The 25,766-nt window shown below is 40.6% G+C and overlaps 1 protein-coding gene across 4 annotated transcripts; it reads left to right on the top strand.

Moving 5' to 3' along the window:
• The first annotated feature begins 7,369 nt into the window (after positions 1-7,369).
• On the top strand, positions 7,370-25,528 carry SUB1 (SUB1 regulator of transcription). 4 transcript variants are annotated; one of them, XM_070587079.1, is made up of 5 exons: positions 7,370-7,507; positions 10,091-10,163; positions 12,340-12,462; positions 20,470-20,578; positions 22,488-25,528. In XM_070587079.1, the coding sequence occupies exons 2-5, from the start codon at positions 10,092-10,094 to the stop codon at positions 22,565-22,567; spliced, it is 384 nt and encodes a 127-aa protein (XP_070443180.1). In that variant the 5' UTR covers positions 7,370-7,507; position 10,091; the 3' UTR covers positions 22,568-25,528. The 4 variants fall into 4 exon arrangements, with proteins under 4 accessions (XP_070443180.1, XP_070443181.1, XP_070443178.1 ...); XM_070587080.1 differs by having other exon boundaries at positions 7,467-7,623; XM_070587077.1 differs by lacking the exon at positions 7,370-7,507 and adding an exon at positions 7,588-7,961.
• The last annotated feature ends 238 nt before the right edge of the window (positions 25,529-25,766 follow it).

Genomic DNA, 25,766 nt, shown 5'->3' with positions numbered 1-25,766 from the left:
TAATTACACTATTTTATAGAACATTAAATAAGTCGGGTATGGATAGTAAGGCGAGTTAGGCTATTCACCTGGTGAAAACAGTATGTATGTTTTTGCCATTACAAAATGCATTCTTCTATAAAAGCATTTCTAATGAGTGTTGGATCTAAGAATAGCTCTACTACCAAGTTAGAAAAGTCACCCTAGAGGAAAAATGCTTAGCAGTTTGTATTTAAATAGCTTCTTTAAACATATTCCTGTTACTCATTGCATATGACCTTACATATAATTCATGTTTATTTATAATTACTTGAGTGAGAAGGAGTATTAAACTTTTGGAATTATAAATTATTAACATTTTAATGTTGTACTATGAAGGTTAATTTCAACAGATAAATACAAGGCCTGTAGCCTTGTATTTATCTCTTCCTCTTCCACCTTGTTTGGCGGAAGAAAATTCTAGTGAGTAGGTCATAGCTCTGCCCATTCAGAAGAAAATGCAGCCCTTTCATCCCCCTCCCCCCACTGCTCCTGTCAATTTGTCCACTTTGGTCTCCAGATGACCGCCATGGCCTATAGCTGCTAACAGAGGAATTTCGCTCTTTGCTTTAGATTGCTGTTGGCTTTTTGATCTGGTGTTATGTCCACTGAAGCCAGGCCCACATAACACCAGGGGAATATTCTTGTGGTTCCTTCCCTCTCTGTCTCTGAGCCTAACTGTCTAGACTCTTAGCAGGGTAGGAAAGAAATAAAGGAAGTTACTTTTCCCGTGGTCTTCAAAGCCTGTGAAGCATGAGTTTTTTCCCTTAACTTTCTCTCATTTCAGTGTCTCGGAGGGATATAACTCATACCCTGTGAAAACAGAGGCTTCCTGCATCTCCTCTTGGGGGGAGGGTATGCCACCACCCTTACATGGTACCCCATCCCTTCCCAACTCTCAGAATCACTGCACTGGGGGGATTCCCAGGGCTCCCTTTTACTTGTTTTCCATTTGCATGTATGATCCAGATGACCCTATCCTGGGTGGGGCCCCAAGACCTTTAGACATCCAGAGCCACCAATCCTTTAATATTCAAATGGAATGGTTGGTGCTACCATTTCATGTATTGCAGAACTCCAGCATTCTCCCAAAGTTTTCCAAAAATTTTCTGGAGGGAGCTATGTTCTGGTCATTCTGTACTGTGGTCTGCTTCCCTTTTTAGCCTAGATGTTAAGCCAGGGGCTCCTGATCTTCCTCTGTGCCCACCCTATCCCTGGCACATAACACTGCTCCTCTTCCTTTATTTCTTCTTCCCTCCTCTTTGTATGTTACAGGTATGGCTCTCATGCTACAAACTCAGGCTCATGATAAAAGTGGCTTTCTTGATTTTCCTAAGATTGCGTTTAATGATCACCATTCCATTTAGTGGCAGAAACTACATCTTAGCCAATTTCAGGTTAAACTCATGCTTTCTCCCCTCCCCCCTTTCTCCCTTTCTAAATTCTGGGCAGGGGTGGGGTGAGCTAACATGGTGTCAGAGCACTGAGGGTAGTGGTGGGGTCTAGCCCAGTTTCTCTGATCTGTCCATGCCGGTCCTCGCTTAAGAGTTCATCTTGTCTGGTTCTTGTCCTTCTTACTTCCTCACACTGGTATTTGTTGAGATGTCCTTTGTTCTTTCCACTCAATGCAGATCATGGCTGGTGAGCTCTCCTGGCTCTGACTTCAAGCCCTCTTCAGATCTGCTGGCTGTCGGTGCCACATCTGTGCTACTCTTGACCAGTGAGGAAGACATTCTGCTGAGTTCTGAAGCACCTTGGGGAGTCCTGGGATTCAGCAAGGCTGCCTGAGCCCTGCCATCCTTGATATGCCACCCAAACATCTTTACCCACACCATGTGGGGTGCAGAGGACCTCCTGGAGCTTGCTTACCTAGAAAGCAAGGCACTGGTTTGCTTTGCTCTCAGATCCCAAACTCTCCGGGGAACTTCCCTCAGAGCTGATCTGGGGACAGGCAGCAGAGCTACTTCTCAAAGACGCTGATGAGAAGTCTTATCTCATTGCTCTCTGACTCTCCCTGTCCCCAGTCTGGAGAATATCTCCAGCGGGGTGGGGTAGGGCCAGAAAGGACTGGAAGTGACTAATTAGATACTATTTTAAATCCATAACTTATGCCTGGAATCCTAAGATTTTAAAAGTCAAAATCCAAGGAGGTGACCCATTTGCTCTGCTCTAACATCCTTCTCCTCGTGGAATGCTGTAGCTGAAACAATGGGGAGGGAGAAGAGGTAAGAGGCAGAAATTAGGAAGTGTTGGAACAGGAGTCGCATTGCATAACATCTCCAAATAATATCCTGCTGCTTGAAGAAGTCTTTTCCTGAAGTTTTGGAAGAAATGAGTAATGGAGGGTGTTAACAGCACAATGCATGGCTAGGAACCACTTAAAAGTCTCCCAAAGCCTCCAGGCCTCCAGGAATTTCCCACTAGATGTCTCTTCCTCAAGCTCTGGTCTTTCACAGTTTCTGAGCTGTTTCTCTCACTCCTTCTCTTCTCCCTCCTGCTCCCCAAACCACAACCGTTTCTGGTCTATCCACACATACTCCAAATTCAGTTCAGTTCCTTAGCTTCCATTTTGTATCCTCTGCTTCTTCCAGACCGAGGCCTGGAGCAGGGGGTGGGGTCCTTTCACATCCAAAGATTCCGTCTAGGAATTTTCCTATAAAAGAAGCAATTTCCCACCCCATCCTGTTCAAATGCATGCCAATTACACATCCCTCCTATTATTTGAAAGCAACTGCAGTCTACTTTGCTTTAAATACAAATTTTCCTCCCTTTCACCCAAGCGTAAACAATTATTTTTATTTTTCGAATTATATTTAATTTTTAAAAATGGACATCACGTACCATCAAGGATGTGCTAATAGTTTCACAAAGTATCACAAACGGAGAACATTGAGCCAACTAAATTTGCATGCAAAGCATTTCATCTCCTTGCTTCTAAAAATTCATACTTCCTTAACGGTTCTCTACCTCCTGGGGCTCAGAGAATTGAAACCTAGAAGCCTAAACCTGACCCAGGCACACATCCAAGTTCCCTCAGGGGCACAGAAATTGAATGAAAGCTTTTGTTCAAGGGGGAAGGGATGGAGATGCAGAAGATGCTCTATCCATTTATGTGTGCTTGGTTTACCTTGAATGTTGAGCATGATTTTGAGGGAAACCAGAATGTGTCACTCCAAAATATGCCTCAAAATGGACATCAGAATTATTTTCAGCTAAAGCCACTTAAAAAAACCCAGCAGGTGCAAGAAGGATACTCTGACACTCCCCTTTTTCTTTCTAAAAGCGGGGTTAAAACCCCCATCTGGAAGATGTCTTTCCCACACCAGAAGGATCTTATCCTCTTATCATCAAGAGGGGAAGTTGAGACTGAGAGAATTCTGTACAAACAGACCCTGTTCAAATAACTCTCATCTTCCTTTAGCCTCCCCACATAACTTAGTTACTTTTTCATAATTACCTTTAGTTCAATCTACTATAAAAGCATTTAGATTTTGCCACTTTTTTGGGGTCTTCCTTTCCTTTTGAAGCCTTCCTTGACATGTAAAGCATGTTAAATAAATGTGTATGCTTTTCTCCTGTTTATCTGTATTGTGTCAATACAATTCTCAGGCTCAGCTGAAGACCCTAAGACAGTGGAGGTAAGCTTTTGCCTCTCTTACAGTTTCCTTAGATAGGTGTGCATGAGAGAGAGCTGTTGAGATGTTTGGGATCCCAAGACAGTGCACCCTGTCAGTGTTTATTTTCATGGCTGCTTTTATTTCATTATGATTCAGAGTTTCACAAAAATTTTTAAAGGAATTAATTTGTATTTTTGTTTGCATATAATTTTTTAAAAGTCAAGTTGTGCTAGAAGGGGAAAGGGCCTGAGGAGGGATGGTTTCACATTACTGCTCAGACATTGCCTTGGTCTCCTGGATTCGCTTTGCCCCTCAAGCCCTTCACACATACCATTCCTCTCCAACTTTTCCAAAGAAGATAGAGCTTCCTTCTTCTATGAGGGTGGCGTGGCTGGGAACCACAGATCTAATTGCTGCATATGTAGACCCAACCATTCCCCCTTTTTTTCACCCTCTGCCCCCCAGCCATCTATGGCACCTCAGGCCTGCAATTTTGAGCTTTTACAGGATGCTGTCTTGTACTTTGTCAAATCCCCGACCATTCCTCCACCTGCTGTCCCTCTCCATACTTCAGGATTCTGCACCTTGTATGTTTTCTGCTGTGGTGGCCGTGAGGATGTACTTCTTGGATCTCCCACTGCAGGGAACGACATTGACCCAGAGCCTGGTGATCACCACTGAGCAACTCTTATTACCAAGTGTTGCTCTGCTGGGCTCCACGGCCTCCTCTGCCTCCTGGGGAGGTGCCCTCTCTTGCTGCTTGTTGAGGTCTAGGAGTTTATTCTTGGTGGCTGCCTGGAGCCCACATAATTCCACAGCTCTGCCATAATCAATGGCAAAGAAGGAAGGTTGGCTCTCTCTTCTCTGCATTCAATGTGGGCAAATGGGTCTCAAAGCAGTGTTGCTTGGACCCAGTGGGTTTGAGTTTAGAAGAACAGATCTTCCCTATCCTTATTACTCTTAGTGCTCCCTCTGTTGGACCCAGACACGTGCACAGAGAGCTCAGTGGGGGCCAAGTCTGAATGGCAGTCACTTTGATATTCTGGGAATTTATCGCTTCTACCTTGGCAATTAGAGCAACTTCCTCGACAGTCTTCCCAGCTTCCAGCTCTTCTTCTTTCTTCAACCCAATCTTCACATCACCCCAGACATTCCTAAAACATTTCACTGCCCTGCTCAAACACCTTTCACAGCTCACTCTCTTCTTTTTCACATGAGATAATATCCAAACTCCTTGGACCTCATTTAGGATACTTTACCATCTGGCTTCACCCTATTTTCCAGATGAATCTTCCATTCTTCCTCTATGCCAACTCTGCTCAGATAGGATCAATTACTCACAGTCTCTCACTATGCCTTACCCATTTTGTGGTCCTACCTAGCTCAGGGTCTTCTTCTCCTACCCTAAATGTTCTCTCTCATCTTGATAGGTGAAGCTTAGGCTGTCTTCCTATTTGAAGCGTTCCCAGTCTATTCCAATCTAGAGGCTCAGATCTCTGTGGAATTTTATGAGATTTGTGGTTGTAGCTTTCATTGGACAACTATATAGATCATATATAGCCTTGTACTATTTGATGTATAGCAATATCTCAAAAACCAAATCTCCTTGTAACACAACTCCATTTCTCTGGCACAGACACCGTTGGAAGGAAGCTGTGGGATTCTTTGGCGCTGACTAATAGTAGTGATAAGTGAGGAGGAAGAGGCAGTGGTGCCATCGTGGATCTTGGGAATGAGGCCAGAACTGGCGTCTTGCAGCTGTGCAGAGCCAGCACTTCCTAGGACTTGGGCAGCCCCAGCTTTGAGGCTGGGGAGCTACTGTGTGGGTCCACACAAGAGAACACACAATGGGGTTCCACATCAAGAGAACTTTCTGTTCTTCAGACTCAGCTGGATCTTAGGGCCTTTGCACTTGCTCCTTACTCTGCTGGGAACCCCCAGGAAAAAAATTTTGGTCTAGCTATCTCTTTTCATTCTGGTCCTTGCCCAAATATTTCCATTTCTTCCCTCTCATGTCTAAATTAACCTCACCCCAACACTCTCTACGGCGTCATCCTGTTTTTCTTTTATTTTTTTTATAGCACTTACCTGAAGTTACCATCTCTATTTACTTCCTTACTCGTTTATAGTCTGTTCCACGAGTTTATGGTGACCTTGTCAGTCTTGTTCATTCCTGAATTCCCAGCACTTAGAGCAGCGCTGGTATACAGTAGGTGTTCGATACGGGTTTACTGAAAAATTGCATAAACTGGGAAAGGACTTTTGGGCAGTTTCCTGCACTTGAGTAAAGAGAGTTGCAGCTCTTTCTTGGAGGAGAGAGAGGGAAGGTTGTGAGTCAAATGACTCCAATCATGCTCTGAATTCTGTCCCTCCTCAGCCAGCACCCAGCTTTCGAGGAAGAACCACGTCATTGTGGCTCCCAGGTCACAGGCAGCCCAGTGATCCTCTCATTACCCAAGTATATTAGCTCAGTTCAACCAGCCCCTCACGCCTGGCCCCCAATGCCCCAGGGCACCATTGGCCCCAGAGGAACTTTTGTCCATTGGTCATAGTGTCCATGGGGGAGCTTCCCTAACTGTCATTGGGTGTGCAAACTCCAGGCTACCGAGCTACCAAGCTGGACCAGCGGTTATTGAGTACATTTCAGCTCTTCATAATTTAATTTAAATATTTTTATTTTTTACTTTTTCAACTTTCTTACTGAAGTGTATCTTATTTACTACCGTAAAGTGCACAAATATCAAATGAAATTTTACGTCTCTATACACCTGTGTAATCACCACCCAGACCAAGATATTTTCAGCATCCCAGCAAGTTCCTTCATCCTGGCTCCCAAGTGACATCCCCCAAGGGTAACCTGACCTAGATCCCCATAGATTATTTTTGCCTTTATTGGAACGTCATATAAAAGGAATTACACAGTTAGTGTTTCATTTTTTAGAAGTAGTCATCTAGCCTGACACTGCATAAAGTAGGAGCGTGTTAGCACTTTTGCATTCTCCCTCAGTATGCAGCGTGAGTCAGCGCAGGGTTTGAATCCTGACTCACTGCCTGTATAACCACCGGCAACCGATTTAACCTTGTTGACCCTTGGTTTCCTCATCTATAAGTGGGGAGAACAATCATTCCTATTTTGGAAAGTGCTCGTTAGGATGAGGAATATATGTAACGCGCCTTGTGCAGTGCCTGGCACATAGTGGGTGCTTGAGAAGTGTTTGTTGGATAAATATAACCTTACATATATTCTTGGCTATAGTAGGCATTCATTAAATGTGTATTCAACTAATCTATCAGCTATATTCCTGCTCATAGTGTGGCTTTCTCTTGCCTTCTGTGAACAACCTTAAACCTCCAGGACTTCAGTTTAGGGATAACAGTGTGTGTGCCCAGGGACTTCTGCAAAGATTTCTTGCACTTTCCTGAATTAAACGCTGTGATCTTGGCTTCTTTCCTCTGGATTTTACCAGCCAGAGTCAAATACTGAGAAGGAAGGGGAAAGATCATTTCTGGGAAAATGGGCCAGAAGCGTCGATATTTTTAGTATGGATGCATCATTTTAATACAAGAAACATTTATTGAACAAGTGCATAGCTTAGTGCTTGTTATTCACGTTTTATTCGCTCCCTTATCCACTCACAGGTCAAACCCAATCTTTGGGGCATCTCACTTTCGCGTCACCCACTCAAAACGAACGGCGGCCCCTTTAAAGCCCTGGAAAGGGTCTCGGTGTTGGTTTCCGCGGGGAGGCCACGCCCTGTCACGTGCCACAGTCCCCGCGGGGCGGGGCCGGCGTCTCTTGGCTGCCGTCACTTCCGGTTCTCTGTCAGTCGCGAGCGTGCGAGCCGGAGGCTGTTGGGCTGCAGCGGCGGAGCGTGAGTGTGCGGGACCCCGCCCCCACCCCGACCCCCACTCGGCCGACCCCCACCCTCCCGCGCGGCCGCGAGCCGCCCGCGGCCCTCCGTCCCTCGTCGGCGACGGAGGGCCGCGGGTAATGGCGGCGTTACCCGACCTTCCCCCGCCCCGCCTCGGCCTCCCCAGATCCCCTCCGCCGGCCCCGAACCCGTGGCTCACGCGCCGCAGGGCCCTCCGCGCCAGCAGCCCGCCCCCTGGGCAGCGGGCGCGGGGGCCCTGGCCGGCGGGGCGCGGCCGGGAGGGGGCGAGGAGCCGCGGCGGTGGTGGTGGTGGGGGCAGCGAGGCGCCCCCGGGACAATGCAGCGGCGGCCCGGGCCGGTGGGGGCGCGTGCGGGCCGGTTCATTCCCCGAGGCCTCGCGGGGGGCCCCTCTCGTCCCCAGCGTGCGCGGCGCTCTGGCGGCGGCGGAAAGCGGGTCCGGTTCCTGGATGGCTGGGGGGTGGGGGGGGGTAGGGGAGCGGTGGCGAGCGCTGGCGGATGCGGCTGGTGTGCTGGGGGGAGGGAAGGCTTCGAGAGAAGAAAATGGCGCTCGGTGCAAGTCCCTCCTCTTCCCACTCGCTCGCCTCCGCACTTCGCCGCCTCCCACGCCCCCTCCGACCAACCTGTGCCCCCGCCCAGCCGTTGCCAGCCCGGGGGTTCCGGCAGCTTCCTGGCCCGCGCGACCCCTTGCCCCCCGCCTGCCTGCTTATCACCGTCGTACCGAATGCGTGTCCCTTAGTCCTAGTTATTTTCACCTCGTCCTCCCTGATCCTCCCTCCCCCACGCCACCATCAAAGACCGAAGATTCGCTTTTCTGGTTGCGTTTTGTGGGTAGCACTAGCGCTTTTAGTATCATTTTCCTGAATTACGAGCCTACCTATTTTTGAACAGTAGAGGCTGGTTAAGTCAAAGTAGAAATATGTTTTGCCGTAAGTTCAAAGAGGTTGGCCTTAGTTACCATTACCTTGTGTTCTGGTTGAATGGACTTATTTGGATTAAATATGAGGTGGTTCTTCGAAATGGTCTTAGGCCCCCAGCCACCTTTTGTTAACAGACGGTCTCGTCATGCTCAACGGTTTCAAAGTGAAGAGTAGGTTATGTCCACTTTAAGTCCCTTTCAGTGTTTCTGGGCATTGTTAGCAGTCAGCATAAAAAACAAAATGATTTTGGAGATAAAGTGGTAAAAAGGAGCGGTAACAGGAATAATGTATAAAACGTGGTTACCAAGTTGCTGCTCCCTTTCCAGTTTACTGTTCTCATTATCAGGAAATTACCAGTTAAAATTAACATGGCTGGGTTGGGCATGGTTTGAGCTTTTTGAATTTCGTGGCTGGGATCGGGGTGGCCCACTTATTTTACCTTGACCTCTTACTGTGGAACACATTGAATGCCAGTGCTAGTGCAGGTTTAGTCTGGAGAGCTAGATTTTTTGAGGAGAAAATGAAGTCTTTTTTTCCCTTTATTTAGGAGAAAATGAAGTCTTTTTCCTTTATCCAACAAACGGTTACAGTGTGTGCCTTGTTTATATCTGGCCCTTTAGGGCATACAAAAATTAATAGGACTCAGGTTCTGCGATCGAGATGGAAAGAGCAAAAGACACTTTGATAATAAGCATTTCACCACTTGGTGTTTATTCTAAGTGCCTTAAGAAGAGGTTACAGCGTGCGTTGGAATTCCTTGAAATTTGGGATTTAGACCTATTTTTTTTTTTTTTAAATCTCTGCAAACATGGGGGCACCAGGCTGTCTGCCTCGCCCTCAGGCACTCAGTAAACATCCACTTGAAATCTAGGTACTCCGCCTGTACCTCTGTGTCTCGGGGGAGCTGAGGAACTAGGGTCAGGGTAGGAATTTGAGGAAAGGGTTTCCTGCTCCTATAAGCAGATTCTTTAAATTTTAATCATTCCAGAGTAGAAAATCAGTGTAAAATGTAATGAATTGTGAATTATGTATAATTTTCTGAACTGTGCTTTAGTTCGACGGCATGGCCCAAAAGCCAAATAAAATTAACGTGTATAAAATATGAGAAAATAGGATTATAATGACAAAGTTAATTTGCTGTCAACATCTGTGTAGTACAACTGTTCCCCATGTTGTGTGAATGTTGGGAACAGTTCTGCAGTGAATAATTGTAGATTAAGTCTCGTCAGTGAGAACTGGAAAGCTGTACTGAGTAGAATTATTCATGTTTTTCCTGGTTTTAACAGTGATTGCTGTCAGTTGCCTTGCAGTCTACCCTACCCATAACTATCTAACCCCACTAAAATGAAGTATAAAGATACCCATTGGCTTCCAGAAAGATAGAGGTGTAGGAGTGTGAGATGTGTATGACATTTAGTTCTTTCTCTTTTCTGGGTTCGGAACATATCATTCTGCTCGTTATTTTCAACTTGGAAGAGCATAGAGTGAGAGTGTAACTTCCAGCATTGAGCTCAGTGTAGCAGCTCCAGTACCACAACATGGTAGAATGAGCCATGGAACTTGTTGCATTTTTGCTTGGGGCAGAGTTAAGTTGAAGGTAATAGAGCTGTTCGTAAATTATTTACATAATGTATTTTTCTTACAGAATGCCTAAATCAAAGGAACTTGTTTCTTCAAGCTCTTCTGGCAGCGATTCTGACAGTGAAGTTGACAAAAAGGTGACTATTAGTGCACCAGGTCATTCTTGTGATAATTCAGTAGTATTGCCCCATCCAGTTCTGAAGGACAGTAAAAGGCATATCAGAATCTTTAAATGAGAGCCTAGATGGCTTCTGAAAGCGCAGATGGCCCCTGGACCACTTGACTAGAAGTGCCTGGGATGCTTGTTGTATGTGCACCCTCTTAGCCCCTAAATCAGACTTGAGCAAGTCTTCAGACTTCAACAAGTCTTATGTTGAGGACTTTCAGGAACCCTAAAGCTTCAGAACCACTGCCTTGGACCCTAGGGGAATAGCAGTAGAATTAGGCCAAAGCCACTATTTGCCATTATTTAGAAATCTGCCTAATCTTTAGGTGGTGTTTGTAGTAGTTGGGCTAAATTTTGAACTCCTTGAATGTAGGTATGAATTTTGACAGCCTTCTTAGCTGTTGGTGTTTCTCTAACCCACAAGAATTAGTTAAAATATAAGCTTGGTACATTTTAAGTTAGACTGTTACTTACTCTGGTCCCCTCCTTTTAGTTAAATCAATACCTAGCAAAGCTAACATGAAATTCCCCATTTTGACAGTCTAGGCTTTTTCTGCATTGGATGACAAGTGCACTGTAAGTGGTGCATTCCACTTAACTGTGCATCTCACGCTGTAGCCAGGGCTTCCTTCCATGGAGAACTGGCTTATCCTTCATATCCTAGAACCTTACGTAGTTGGGTCTCTGAACTTAGTTAGTGGTGTTAGTTAAAAGAAAACAGAGCTTATGAGAGAATCTTGGAGAAGATGGCCCATTATAGGGAAATACAGAATGTAATACCACCTGAAAGGTTGAAATAAGGCTTTAAAGAGCATACATAGCTATACTTGAGAAGAAAAATCTCTTAATTTTTTTTCTTTGCAACTGGTATGGTATTTGAATATGTTAATAAATTATTTATTTATTTATTTATTTTTTCTTTTGGTGAGGAAGATTGGCCCTGAGCTAACATCTGTTGCCAATCTTCCTCTTTTTGCTTGAGGAAGATTGTCCCTGAGCTAGCATCTGGGCCAGTCTTCCTCTATTTTGAATGTGGGACACCGCCACAGCATGGCTTGATGAGTGGTGTGTAAGTGTGCACCCAGGATCTAAACCCACAAACCCCAGGCTACTGAAGTGGAGTGTGCGAACTTAACCACTATGCCACTGGGCTGGCCCCTTTATTGAGCTTTTATGTGCCAGGTGTGCACCAGTCCGTAGGGAATATCCAGACCCTGATGTAAAGAATAATTGCTTTCTGCTTATTGAAATGAGTTAATTTTGCTAGTTGTCCCCCATAGTACTATTTATCCTGTAAGCACTTGGATTAAATACAGCCAATTTTTGTTGGTATACATTATGTTCTACCTAGCTGCATCTAATTTAGTAAAACATTGAAATATTTATTTACACTTTCCACTAAGGAGCACGACTGCCCTCTACTGTTTGGGTTGGGTACTCTGCTGGTTTTCATGAGAAGTAGGCTGTATAATAAAGCTTTGACAGTAGTGCTGCTCTTCATACGTTGTTTTGGTTTTGAATGCTAGTCTAACACACTGCTGTCGATCTCTCTGATTTTTTTGTGATGAGCAAATTCTTGAGTTGTTGATGTCTACTGCCTAGTGCAAAATAGCTTTCTTAGCTTTGCCTACTCATAACTTCCCTAAGCTGATTTAAGTCTCTTTTGGAATAGGCAGGACATAAATAAATAATCATATCCTAGAAATGGAGTAAGTTGGTTGTATTCTTCTTAAGTAGTATATCTCGTGTCTGAAAAATAAGTAACTAGCTTTAGTAGATCTATGGTTTTTAAAAGTTTGTTCAACAACAGCAGGCCCCCCAATCTTGTTTTTTGGCCCAAAGAAACCTTACGTGGAATGCTGGTCTATAAAATAATTGTTTCTCTGGTTAATACCAATCTAATGCCTGAAGCGTCTTTTGGACTGCTGAGAACAGTTTGAAAACAGTGTATTAGATGTCAATGTTAGGTTAGTTTCATAGTACTATTGTCAGGTGAAACTTGTTTATGTATATATTTATGACTTTTGGTTAGTAAATGTAGTCTTTTGATCCTTTAAGTCTTAAAAAGTAGTGGAATCTTTTGAACCTGAGATATGGTTTATTCTCATGTGTGCAAATTTTAGCCATAGTCTTCTTTTTCTTTCAAGTTAAAGAGGAAAAAGCAAGTTGCTCCAGAAAAACCTGTAAAGAAGCAAAAGACTGGTGAAACTTCAAGAGCCCTGTCATCGTCCAAGCAGAGCAGCAGCAGCAGAGATGACAACATGTTTCAGGTAAAGTTGGCTGTATCCTTAGGTCCGGAAGAGCCATTACCTGGCTTGATCTGAAGAATGTTACAAGCATGCCTTAATCTGGTAATACATAATAATCTTTCATGTATGTTTTAATCCTCTTGAATAAGGATATTCATTGAAATATAAGAACAAGTTAGTAGAAGTGAGAGTAATTTATTTGATGCTAGATTGTTGTTAAAGTCTAGAAGTCTGTAGTTTTGCTATATTTAAAAATGAACTTAAAAGTTACATCCAAAAAGATCGAGAATTGCACATTTAGAAAGCAGTTTGGAGGAAGTAGGTTTGTATTGGGCTGTGAAGTATGGATAGGATATTATTGGAGGGGAAGCAGCAATATGATTTGCCTAGTTTTGGCTTGATAAGAACTGAAAAGGCTGGTGGGTTTACTAAAGGAGGCCCTCTGTTTCTGTGTAATGGGGAATAAGGTTGGAGGGCAAGGTAAAACGAGAGAAGTTCATTGGAGGGATTTGATGAGATCACTTGCAGAGGACTAGTATAGCTGCTTTTCTTGTGTTTCTTACCTTGTTTTTGGGAGACTTGTCGTTGGTGTCATTGTACAAGAAGGATTTGTGGGGAGAGGCAGTGGGGATAAATGGATGTAGGTGAGATCTCCTAGGCAGTTGTAGCCCTCAGTCTGTATGTGAGGTGATGAAAGCTTAGATGGTTTTTACCAAAGAAGAAATAGGATTTTAAATTACTGGTGAGGAAGAATGGGCTAGAGGAATGAAGCAGTCAGCGAAGGCTGGTTTTAAGAGAGACCATAGAAATCAAGGTTTCATTGATAGAAATAAGGAAAAGAAATTAGTTTTAATGGCAAAGATCGTTAAGCTTGGCCTTTTGGACCTGATTATAAATTTGATAAAAAGAGTCATCTGTACTGTAGCACTTGGAGGGCTTGGTTGGGAAATGTTCTCATGGGATCATTGGCATGGTTGACTGAGGCCTTCCATTGAAGTAGTGTAAGTCAGAGGGAGCAGAGGTTACGGAGGACATGCAGGAAGGAAGGAAAAAGAGGACATAGGTCAGAGAATGTGAACGAAAATAGAAGAGTACAGTCATGCGAGATAGAAAAGGATAAGTGTTTCGAGAAGGAGGCATAAGTATCAGCTGAAGGTAAAATGTTGGACAGAATGAGACTGCAAGCCTTTATTTGACTAGAAAGTGAGGCTAGCATATATATATTTTAAACCTACTGATGGCCTTAAAACCCAGTGCCAGGATTAGGACGAGAATGGGAAAATAGAAGTTGGATATTTTTATTCACTTTTGCCTTATTGTATGTCTGGATAAAGAAAATAGACACGTGATGACTGTCCTAGTAATACTATATTGAACACTGGAAATATGCTGAGTAGATTTCAGGTGCACTGATCACACAAAAAATGGTAACTGAGGAGATAATGTTCATTAGCTTGAGTAATCATTTCACTATGAATATGTATATAAAATATACACCTTAAATATATACTTTTTTAATTTAAAAATATGTAAAAAAAGTAGATAAAATACAGATGAATTATTTAGTTATGAGTTTTAGTCCTGTGACTTTGGTATAGCTTGAGCAACTGGGAGCACACTAGGTTAATTTGATAGAGAACGTAAGTCACTGTATGTAAGAAAGAATTGTGAAAGGGCCCTCATTTGTTTGAATGGGTGGTAAGTTGAATGCTTATTGTATTTATTCAGGCTTTGCTAAGTTCTGGATATGCAGTGAAGAACTAAGAGGTGTGATCTGTGGTTTCTTGGAATTTATGGGGATAAAAATTATACAGGTAAACATATATGTAATTCAAGTTGTAAGTGCTGAGAAGTAATAGGACAGGTTATTATGAGAGAGAGGGTGCACCGTCAGTCTCTCTCTAAGGAAGTGGCATCTGAAGCTTAAGACATAAAGGAGGAGCCAGTCCTGCGAAGTGTAGGGGAGAAGGAAGCATTTTCATAGTAATAGAGAGTATTGTGCAAATACTTTGAAGTGGGAAAGAGCTTGGATTGTGCAGAGATTATAAGCCCTTGTGGCTGGAACCTAGAAACTGATTCAGAGTGTAGATAGTGGGTCCAGGAGAGTGCAGGGCCTGCTTATGGGGAGGACATTTTTAGGAGTTTGTTATATTAAAGTGCATTGGGAACCCATTTTAAGGGGTAGAATGAAATGTAAAATCTGCAAGAGAATATCCTTACTTTTGTAGACTTTCCTCTTGTGTAGAATGAAGGGCTGCCTTGAAATATTTTAACATAATATTTGCAATAAAGCTAAAAACTTGGAAGTATTTGCTTGGCAACTATCTTGGGCCTTTTTCTGATCAATTCTGTTTCACCCAATGCCTCCCTTTACTTGTATAACAATAGAGCATCTGTGGCCTATTTCATGGATTTTATCTTGCCCATTCTGCCCCTGATTTTTAGATAAAGAAACCAGGACTCACGTTTAGAGATTTTATTCTGTTGGAGCAGTTTTGGGAAGACCGGATCTATTTTTAGGGGTTTTTCTCTTACCAAAAAAAATGAGTTCTGAGGCCGGTCCCGTGGCTGAGTGGTTAAGTTTGCGCACTCTGCTTTGGTGGCCCAGGGTTTCACTGGTTTGAGTCCTGGGCGCGGACATGGCACTGCTCATCAAGCCGTGCTGAGGCGGCATCCCACATGCCACAACTAGAAGGACCCACAACTAAAAATACACAACTTTGTACCAGGGGGCTTTGGGGGAAAAAGGAAAAATAAAATCTTAAAAAAAAAAGAAAATGAGTTCAGTTCTTAAACCTTCATTTAGAAAGGTTCCCAAGCCTCATAAGGCTGGTAGACTCTTTACCCTTTTGAAAGTGCCTCTCGGAGGAACATAGGCCTTATTTTCAAAGTGACTCTTCACAGTCCTAATAGTGTATGTGTTGTAAGAGCTAATACAGTATTTAATTTTGTTGCCATCATAGCTTTTTCCTTGAAATGGTATTTTGCCTATAGAAAAATATTTTGGTGGTAATACTGAACTTTTACCGGCTTAAGAGCACATTAAAGTATATTTGTTTCATAATATAAAATGAGGACTTCATTTTTCTTTGTAGTAGTGGTTTGATAATTTTATTAGAAAGATGGGTGAAGGTTTGGGTTTTTGAAAGAAAAATCAGTTACTTTCATTGTTTTGTGAAGTTTTTTTTTTAATAGGGCTATATGTTTTCTGTATTTTTCATTTACCAAGAAAGTGGCTCGAAGACAGCTCCCACAGAGTGGAACTCTTTTAGACATTGCTAGAATCTTTCAGGACTCAGATTATCAGGTATACTTCGCCAAAAACAAATAGAACTAAAATCTAAGTTAGAATTGTTTGGGTATTGATTCGTAGCTATAAGACAGGATTTTTTTTTTTTCCTTAAACTATATACTCATCTCTTGAGAATAGAACTAGAGGAAATGATCTTTGTTTCTGGTAAAGCAACATATATCAAACAGTAGGAGCTCTCTAATAAATGTAATATTTGAAGAGAATTGTACCTCAGGAGAGCCACTACACTAATGGTTTAAACTGTAAGATAATTTGGGCAGAATCCTAACTAGAAGGGAAGTAACTACTCAGTGCTTGCCTTTTGTGTGGTTCCTTCAGCTCTGAATTTTAAGAACTTGGTTCCATAGGGATATAACCTACCTGAGATAGGACCTATGTGCTATTAAGATAGCCTGGAGAACTATCTCGTGTCTGTCTTAAAAGGTCAGAATGATTCAGGCGGGGGACTTTGATCCCTTTTTCTTCAAAGGTGGACACAAAGGGTCAGTAATATCACCTTAGTTGATTTGATGATTCAAATCAAATCAGGGATAAAACTGGTACTGTTTTTTTCCCTGAGGAAGATTAGCCCTGTGCTAACATCTGTGCCAGTGTTCCTCTATTTTGTATGTGGGATGCCTCCACAGCACAGCTGCTGGATGAGTGGTGTAGGTCCATACCTGGGAACTGAACCTGGGCTGCCGAAGCAGAGCGTGCCAAACTTAACTTCTAGGTCAAGGGGCTGGCCTTGTCGTAATGTATTTTTTCAAGACTTCTTAGAACTTTCTACATGGATGATGATTTTGTCTGTTGTTTTACATCATCCTTTTGTTTTACATCATCCTTTTAATTCTTTTTCTTGCCTTATTGCTAGTTTTTCCAGTATAATATTGAAAAAAGTGATGAGAGCAGACATCTTTGCCTGATCTTAGGGGCAAAGCATCCTTCTAACTCTCCTTCTTCTGATGCTGCAGTTGCTTAAACTCTGGAATGAATGCACATAATGCTGTGGTTTTGCTGCTTTGGGACGGGAGAATGAAAAGTCATGGGATAAACTTGGTGTATTTTTCTCTAGGGCCCATCTTTATTTGGAGATTTGCATTAAAACTTTTAATGCTAAAATGAACACTGATATGTTGAGGGGTAATATACAGTTTTGCACAGTAAGTTTTAGGTTGTAACAGGAGACTCAGATTTTGATAGAGCAGCGTTTAGTCTGTGTCCCCAGGTTTTCCCTTCCTTCCAACCCCATAGCTCTTTGGTGCTGATGTTCTTTGAAATATTACTACCAAATTTTAGAGTGTCAGTTTACTGACCTACACCTTTTCTCTACTTGGAATAATTTCTTATTTAATATACATCAAACACAAGTTATTTGAAAAGTGATTAGTGACTTCAAATTGTAAATTCACAAAGTTTTGAATATGTGGATGGTCAGCCATGTTTGGAAGAAAATGCTTCTTATGTTCGTATGTAGCAAACAGAAATGTTTATACACACCTTGTTGAAATTGTGGATGAGAGGGCAGGGCTGGGCTGCGAAGTTTCTAGGGCAAGGATGGAAATTAACCAGCTAACCGTTTGTTGTGTGTTTACTATGTTATAACATGTTCTTTACGTAAAATAATTGAATATTTGTTATTCCTAATTTAAGACTGGCAAAATGCCACGACTGTAATGTGTTTGTTTTTAAAAATAGGTTTGCTTTCAGTCTTGATTTTTAACCTTTTTTCTAGTGAGATTTTAAAGTTTTAACTATTTTCAGGTTTTACATTTCTCAGAAATAGGAACCTTGCAGAAGGTGATAGTAGCAGTATTTTCCTGCTTCTGCATTTTTTTTTGTCCTTAGTCCAGGGAGCTGTAAAGGCTTCAGAATTCTCTTCCTAGCTTTTCAAGTCCTCTTCAGTATAGCTTCATCTGTTCAGCCTGCCCTTGAATCTCATCGGTTATGTATCTTTGTTTCTTGCTCCTGTGTCCTCATGTTCTTCTCTCTTTTACTTACTTAATGGCCTGTCATTGTTCAAGGTCAGATCCCACCACCTAAAGTCTCTTCTACTTGCTCAAGCCCACAATGAACTCTTAATTTGACTTGCCTAATCAATATTTTAGTAGGTTTTCAATATATTTTAATTTTGTCTATTCAGCTACCTTGTGGGCTTACTGAAAAAACAAAACGAAACAATGTTCAATTCAGTCCTGTGATCGCCTAAGATCCTTGTAAGTTTCTTAAGAGTTAGTAAGTCAATATTATAAATACTATCAACAGTTTCACTGTTATAATTATTTTAGTCTTAGTTCATCCATTAAAACAGTTTATTGGGAACCCAATATGATACGCACTAGGGGATCCAAGGAAAATTGGTTAAGAAATAAGCCATTAAAACTGACAGTAAGATCACTAGTGACTTTAGAGTAGGCAGTGGGAATTTAATTAATAGAAACAACAATTCTTTCCTTTCAAAATTTAGCAATAAAGGGAGGAAGGAAATATGGGGAAAGTTATAAAATGGAGATTAGGGAAAATGCGTTATGGAAAAAGGAGAAAGAGCATGTTTGGAAATGGTAGATAAGAAATCAATGGAAAGGGAGAGATTGCATATGCAAGAACTGGGATACAAAAGGTAAAGAAGTTAAGAATGTTGATGATGTGGGTAAGTACAGAGAAGAAAGATTTGAAGGCACCACTCACCCATACCTAGTGGACTTCATTTTCTCCAGAAGCATGAGCATGCCCTGGAAGGAAGGGGCGCACCAGCAGGACAAGATACTTACTTGAGAATAGAAAACTAAAGGGAAATGGATAAGACCTAACTGAGACAAGAAACAGCAGTGTAAGAGAAAGGCTGTAGACAAGATGGAGGCCATGAAACCGTGTCGGCCAGCACAGCTCTGATTCTCCTACAGATGTGCTTGGTATTCCAAGAAAATGGGTTATTTAATAATCACAGGACCCAGGGTGGTAGGCAAAGGAATCTGGCCAAACCTAAAACCTTTAAGGGGTGATATGTTTTAAAGACAAAGATGGTAGCTAGTTTTAAGTGGGTAAGTTTGAAGACTAGGTTTAGAATGAGAAAGAGATAGGTAGAGGTATTAGAAGTTTTGATCAGAAAGTGCGATCCTTTTTTTTTTTTTTTAAAGATTGGCACCTGAGCTAACATCTGTTGCCAGTCTTCTGCTTTTTTTTTTCTTCTCCCCAAAGTCCCCCAGTACATAGTTGTATATTCTAGTTGTGAGTGCCTCTGGTTGTGCAGAAAGTGTGATTTCTTAACACTAGTGTCTATTTAAGTTCTAGACACTACGTTCCAGCAGCATGAGACATCCTGGAAAGTGCTTACAGACACTTTGTTGCATAAAGCCTTTTCCTTCTCCCTGTAATTCATAGCTTGTGTTAAGCAGCAGTACAAGGTTTTAGAAAAATAGTTTTCTGTGGATGGTTTTAAGTTCTCAATTTGAGGCTGCGAATGAAGTGTTAAAGATATTTGAAATGAATGTCTAGAAGGAATAGGTTTGTCATGTTACTACTGCCTAGCACTCTGGATTCTTATATTCAGAATGGTTGCTAAACCAGTGTAGCTAGCTGAGTCTCTGGATTCCTACGGTTGTGGTTCCTACTGCAAGATTTTGTTTTCTAATGATTTTTATTTTGGTAAAAAACACAACATAAAATTTACCATCTTAACCCTTTTAAAGCACATAGTAGTGTTAAGTATGTTCACATTGGTGTGAAACAGATCTCCAGAATGTTTTCAGTTTGCCAAACTGTTAAATAATTACTCCACTTTTCCCCCCTCACCTGGCCCCTGGTGACCATCATTCTGCTTTCTGTGTCTGGATTTGACTTCTGTAGGCACCTCATATAAGTGAAATCATACAGTATATATCTTTTTGTGACTGGCTTATTTCACTTAGCATAGTGTCCTCAAGGTTCATTCCTGTTGTAGCATGTGACAGGATTTCCTTCTTTTTTAAGGCTGAATAATATTCCCTTGTATGTATATACCACATTTTGTTTGTCTATTCATCTCACAATAGACATTTGGGTTACTTCCATCTCTTGGCTATTGTGAGTAGTGCTACTGTTAACATGGGAGTGCAAGTAAGTATCTTTTCAAGACCCTGCTTTCATTTGCTTTTAGATACATACCTAGAAGTGGGTTTGCTGGATCATATTTTCTATTTTTAATTTTTTGAGGAACCTCCATTACTGTTTTTCATAGTGGTCATACTATTTTACTAGTGATTCTTTTAAAGTAAAAATGATTGGAAAGGAGAGATGTGCTTTGTGTAGTTCCATCTTTTTAGAAAAGTTTTTTCTTTTTTTAAAGATTGGCATCTGAGCGAACATGTTTCCAGTCGTCTTTTTATACTGCTGCTGCTTCTCCCCAGAGACCCCCAATACATAGTTGTACACTCTAGTTGTGAGTGCCTCTAACTGTGACGTGTGGGACGCTGCATCAGCATGGCTTGATGAGTGGTGCCATGTCTGCACCCAGGATCCGAGCTGGCGAAACCCTGGGCCACCAAAGCAGAGCGTGTGAACTTAGCCGCTTGGTCACAGGGCCAGCCCCTAGAAAGGTTTCTTTTTAACAGTGACGTTTCCTTTGGTGTAGTTTTGATATTGAGAATAGTAGTTATTTTCACGACTAAAAGTAGAGTGAGCATACAGCAAGTTGTGAATGTAAATATAGGCACCATTGTTGAAATGAGTATCTTTCTATGTTTTTGTTTCTTTTGCAGATTGGGAAAATGAGGTACGTGAGTGTTCGGGACTTTAAAGGAAAAGTCCTAATTGATATTAGGGAATATTGGATGGATCCGGAAGGTGAAATGAAACCAGGAAGAAAAGGTGAGATTTAATTTCCTGAATTTGGTCCTAATATTGGGATTAAATTGAAAATTATCTAAGTAAACCTACCTTATTTGAAATTGAAATAATGTCGGCAGTGCATAAGGGGTGGAAGATCCTCATTAAGTTGGTTATCTTCTGTAGTGTTTTTGGACATGACAGTTTATTTTAATGAGATGTCCTACATATAGCTGTTGGAATAAAACCCAGAAAAAATAATGCCCCTAATATCACTTCAGTTGGCTGCTAATTTACTTGAATATAAGTTTCTTTTTTTGAATTCACGCCAATTCTGAAGTAGAGTAGGCAGCATCTGGAAAGTTGTAAAATCAAGAATGAAAAATCCTGTTTACAGTGTTTCCTTTTGGTTCATCTCCTGAAGGATATTCTTTAGGGTGGTATCCTTTAAATGAGTTTTCGTCCTCCTTCCATTTGTGCTTCTTCCGGTCCCAATCCTGTCAACGTCATAAGAGCATACTTTATTCATTCACCAAATGGCTAGAGAATATATGTGTATTCATAAAAACTCACATATTTGGGTAGTTAGCCTGCTTTAGGTTGATCCTTAGCTAATGAAAAAATGCCTCCTTATTTTCTTCTACTCTGCCTGCGTGTTCTTTTGAAAGGTACCACTTGTCTGCTTCATGCAATTTTCGGGTTTATTAAACTTGACCTCTATATGTTTTCATACCCTGTAATGTTTTCTTGTTCAAGCGACTTCTGGATAGGTCATTCAAGTTGTTCCATTATGGCCAATGCCAGATTTCTTTCCTTGTTCCTGCAAATGTTTATTAAAACAATTTGATGAGCTTTAAGGCTCTTTCTCTATGTTGTCCCAATGCATTATCCTCCTCCCTCTCAATTTCATGGCTTCTCAGCCATGAAATAAATGAGTTCTTCCAATATTTATTTCTGTTTATGTGTGTCAAGTATTAGAACACTGGAATTTTAAAGTACAGAGTACTTTTCTGTTCATTTTTCTTTTCACTGACAAAGATGTGCTCTGAGCTAATATCTGTTGCCAGTCTTCCCTCTATTTTGCATGTGGGTCGCTGCCACAACATGGCCACTGATGGGTGGTGTAGGTCCATGCCTGGGAACTGAACCCAGGCTGCAGAAGGAGAGCACGCTGAACTTAACCACTAGGCCATGGGGCCAGCCCCTGTTCATATTTCTACATCTTAAATAGGAAAGACATGTCATTAGCTGACATTTTAAATGTTTACTTATTGTGTCAGATGATATGCTAAGCTTTTACTCAGATTAGCTAATTTAATCATTCACAACAGCCCTTTGAGTTATAAGTACCATTGCACCGGTGTACTGGTGAGGAAACTGAGGCTTAGAGGTAATGTAATTCTTTTAAAGGTTATACAGTTAGTGATGCTGGGATTTGAACCCTGACAGCATGACCCCAGAATGCATTCTCACTTAGTGTGTACATTCTGGGAAGTCCTGTATGGCTCATGTCCTGGGGCTTTTTCCAAAGTGAAATGACTGCCTCTGGAAGAACTCAGCACAGAGTTATTCATCTTCAGTTCCTAGGGAAATTTTGAGCAAATTTTGGAACCAACTGGTTGTAGAAATGGGGTGTCACATGCCAAATCTGGGCCTGGCCACCTAGCCTGCTAGTTTGCACGCATTTGTGAGATTCATCTTCAAATCGTTATTTATTCTCACTGGGTATAATAGACAGTTATGCAGGGTGCAGTGTTGGAAGTAAAACTGGATATAACCTTGATCTGCTCAGGTAATTGTCATGTGTCTATAATTAACAAATGTAAGAGATTTGACTCTTAATATTGTACCATTAAAAATGGGAGTTTTGATACAACAATATTTTAGTTGGAAAATCCTTAAGAAAGCTTAAATAGATTTTCAAATTTTGATTTTTAAAACTTTGTTTTAGGTATTTCTCTAAATCCTGAGCAGTGGAGCCAGCTGAAGGAACAGATTTCTGACATTGATGATGCAGTAAGAAAACTGTAAAATCAGAGCCATATAAAACCTGTACTGTTCTAGTTGTTTTAATCTGTCTTTTTACATTGGCTTTTGTTTTCTAAATGTTGTTTTCCAAGCTTGTATATTTGGATTGCAGAACAATTTGTAAGATGAATACCTTTTTTTTTAATGTGCATTATTAAAAATGTTCTGAGTGAAGCTAATTGTCAGCTTTATTAAGAAGGATTGCTTTGTGCCCACCACCTAGTGTAAAATAAAATCAAGTAATAAGATCTTAGCTCTTGTGGCCTTCTTTGATCAGAAGAATTTGTACTGTTTAAGGCCAAAAGTAACAGTTTATAGACCTTTAGTTTCAACTCAGCTTTTACATTTAAAAGAATTTGTATTGCATTGAATTTATAAACTTTTGATTTGTGAAATCCATAGTTGACCTGTTTCCTTCCAACTAAATGTCTAGACTTGTTTTTCCACCCCAGTAATATTTTACTTTCCTCTTTTTTCTTTACTTCATTTTCCTTGAATAACTTATCTTGTCATGTTGTGTGTTCATTTCACTTTTTGCTCTTTTCCTTGAATATACTATGCTAATTTGAAAGTCAGTGGAACTGACAAAATGTTAGTTATCTCGATAAGGTACTTGTAATTAAAATACTATATGAGAACTACAATCACTAATTCTACTGTATTAAACATTAGGAGATATAGTTTGATAAACAACATGGCTTGTATGAAAACTCAGCAAGTAAGTGTATGTCATTACATGTAGTGTTTGGTGTAGTTGTTATCTTATTGCTTAGTCTGCAGAAAAAAATGACCTAGATGTCTGATTTGCTTTCACTTATTAAACATGTTCACCATGGGATGATGTCTATAGAATCAGATATTGTTAAATTAGACTAGGATTTAATAAAAATTATGAAAGCTTACTGGCCTAACATTTTATTTTATAGCATTGAGTATGGATCATATATTGCCAGAGATATCACTGAGTTTACTGTCGTAGTAGGTATTGTGGTCGATTTTTAGGGGAAAGCATTTAGAGTGTATGCTTGTGTTTTCAGCCTTTGCTTCAGTAGACTAAGTTCTTTTGCAGTTCCTCTGCTGGGCAGTGGCATTCTAGACTCAATGTTGCTAAATATGAGCAGGCATTCTGAAGGTGGTTTTCATTGAACCATAACGATGAAGCAGACAGATTGAGGCACAGATTTCAGGAGTTTTGCAGCAATAAATAGGGCATGGTTGCCTTAGGAAAAGAATGTAAGGGAACTATAACTGAAAGGTGGTGGCAGTGACGAGGAAGGAATTCTCTTGAAACTATGATACTTTGAACGCATTGATAGGACACAATTTTAGATAGAATAGTAACAAGGAAAGGTTTAAAGACGTAAAAAATTCTTGTTGACAAATTATTTTTGGTAGCTATTCTCAAATGGTTACTGCCATATCAGAGAGTTGCACTATTATAACAAGTTTAATTATCACGTCTAAAACATTTTATATAGTAGAATTGTCAAGGACTTGATTTCAAAACCGTCTGCCAGGCCACATATAGTTATCAGTTCTTCTTCTGGCAGATACTCTGTTTTAAATATTTTTTTACATTTTTAGATGATTTTTTTAGTGTTTTTAGCAGTAACCCTAATAGGTGCATAATTGGGGAAATAAAGAAATCCTCTCTTCTGGTATTTTAGCCTTCCTCAGATATTAGGTACCAAAGTGTTCAAAATACATATTTTAGATAAGTCGTTTTTGATTGATAACTTCCTCTCTTTTTTGGGAATATATATGTCCTATTAATTGGAAAGATTTGTAAAATATTCCTTATTATATATACAGAAAGGGTAGTTAGAACACAGAACTTTGATTTTGGTGTAGATGCAGAGGGAATAATGGGTAAATTTCCTAGGTTTATATGAATTTAGGGAGTGTATGCATTTTGAAACAATCTGCTAATACAGAGATGGTGCTGAAATCTATTACCTAGGCATTTTCTAGCGTTTTAGCACTATGTTGTTAAAACCTTCATATAAGGAGCGTTTCTCTGGCAGAATTTAAGTTGATTGCTAAATTCATTTAAATATATTACTGGGTATGCAATATACAGAAATTGGCAATTTGTTTGTGTGTAGGAAAGGATGAGAACTAGGTTAAAAGAAGAGACAAATTAACTTACACGGAAAAGAAAAGATAGTGTACTTTGGTTGTCTGCTTAAACTTTACCTTCTTGGTAGGATTTCTTCCAAGAAGAAAGCTTGGCATTTTAAGGCAGTGGTTTCTTACCTTGTGATGCCGAAATGAATTTAGTTAACGCCAGCCCTTGAATGTACTTGGCAGCAGGGCTTTCCTGATGGGTTTTTCCTCTTTGTCTTTTAAAGTACAAGCAGCATTTCACCAATTTCCAGTACTCTTGGCATTTTATTTAAAGAAAACCACTAAAAAAGAAAAAGCTCTCTAATAGATTATTCTCTTTTGTTTTGCTTCATCAATGCCTAAGAACTTCTTTTGAAGAATACTCCTACCTCATTAGCTAGTCAAGATGCTGTAATGATTAACCTATTCTACATAACGTGTTTGAAAAAAAGACTTAAGGAAAAAGAGTGTGTACATCCTGGCTTGGCTATTGAGGGGAAAGGAGAAAGAACTGAGTATTAATTGTTTAAAGTGTTCTTGATAGGGGTATGTTAGAAGAGTACTTTGAAAGTTTGAAATTTTTAAAAGTGCTAATATTTAGGGATCTTTTCTGAAATTCTTTGCAACTCTCTTTTTATGAAAATTAATCCAGTGAAACACTCAAAAGTTTTTTTTTTTTTTAAGTGGTGTTTTTCCAGATAAACTCTAGGAGTAAACATTCACGTAGTCACAAATATGTAATTCTGTAATTGTGGAATACCTGTCTGCTTTGTTTGGTACATCTTCCATGGAGATGTCAATGGATATAATACTGCATCTGTGAATATTTTAAATCTTGAAATAAAAATGAGAAATGTGCCCTATGTGTCATCCCAGTTTCACAAACCTTGAAGATGAATGGCTAAGTTACCTGTTGAATGGATTTTGTTAACAAATTGAAGACCTTTCTGTGTGAATGCTTTGGAATTTGAATTAGCCTTGGAGTGTTAAATTTTCTGAAGACCCTTGGGACTGGGTGGTGTGGGCAAGTGTTTTCTCTCTACCTGATCCCAATGGAAAAATGTAAATAGTAAGATGGTACACAGTCTCTTCTTTT

This window comes from Equus przewalskii, chromosome 20, assembly GCF_037783145.1.
Source record: "Equus przewalskii isolate Varuska chromosome 20, EquPr2, whole genome shotgun sequence".
NCBI lineage: Eukaryota > Metazoa > Chordata > Mammalia > Perissodactyla > Equidae > Equus > Equus przewalskii.
This window is presented reverse-complemented; position numbering and strand designations above follow the sequence as displayed.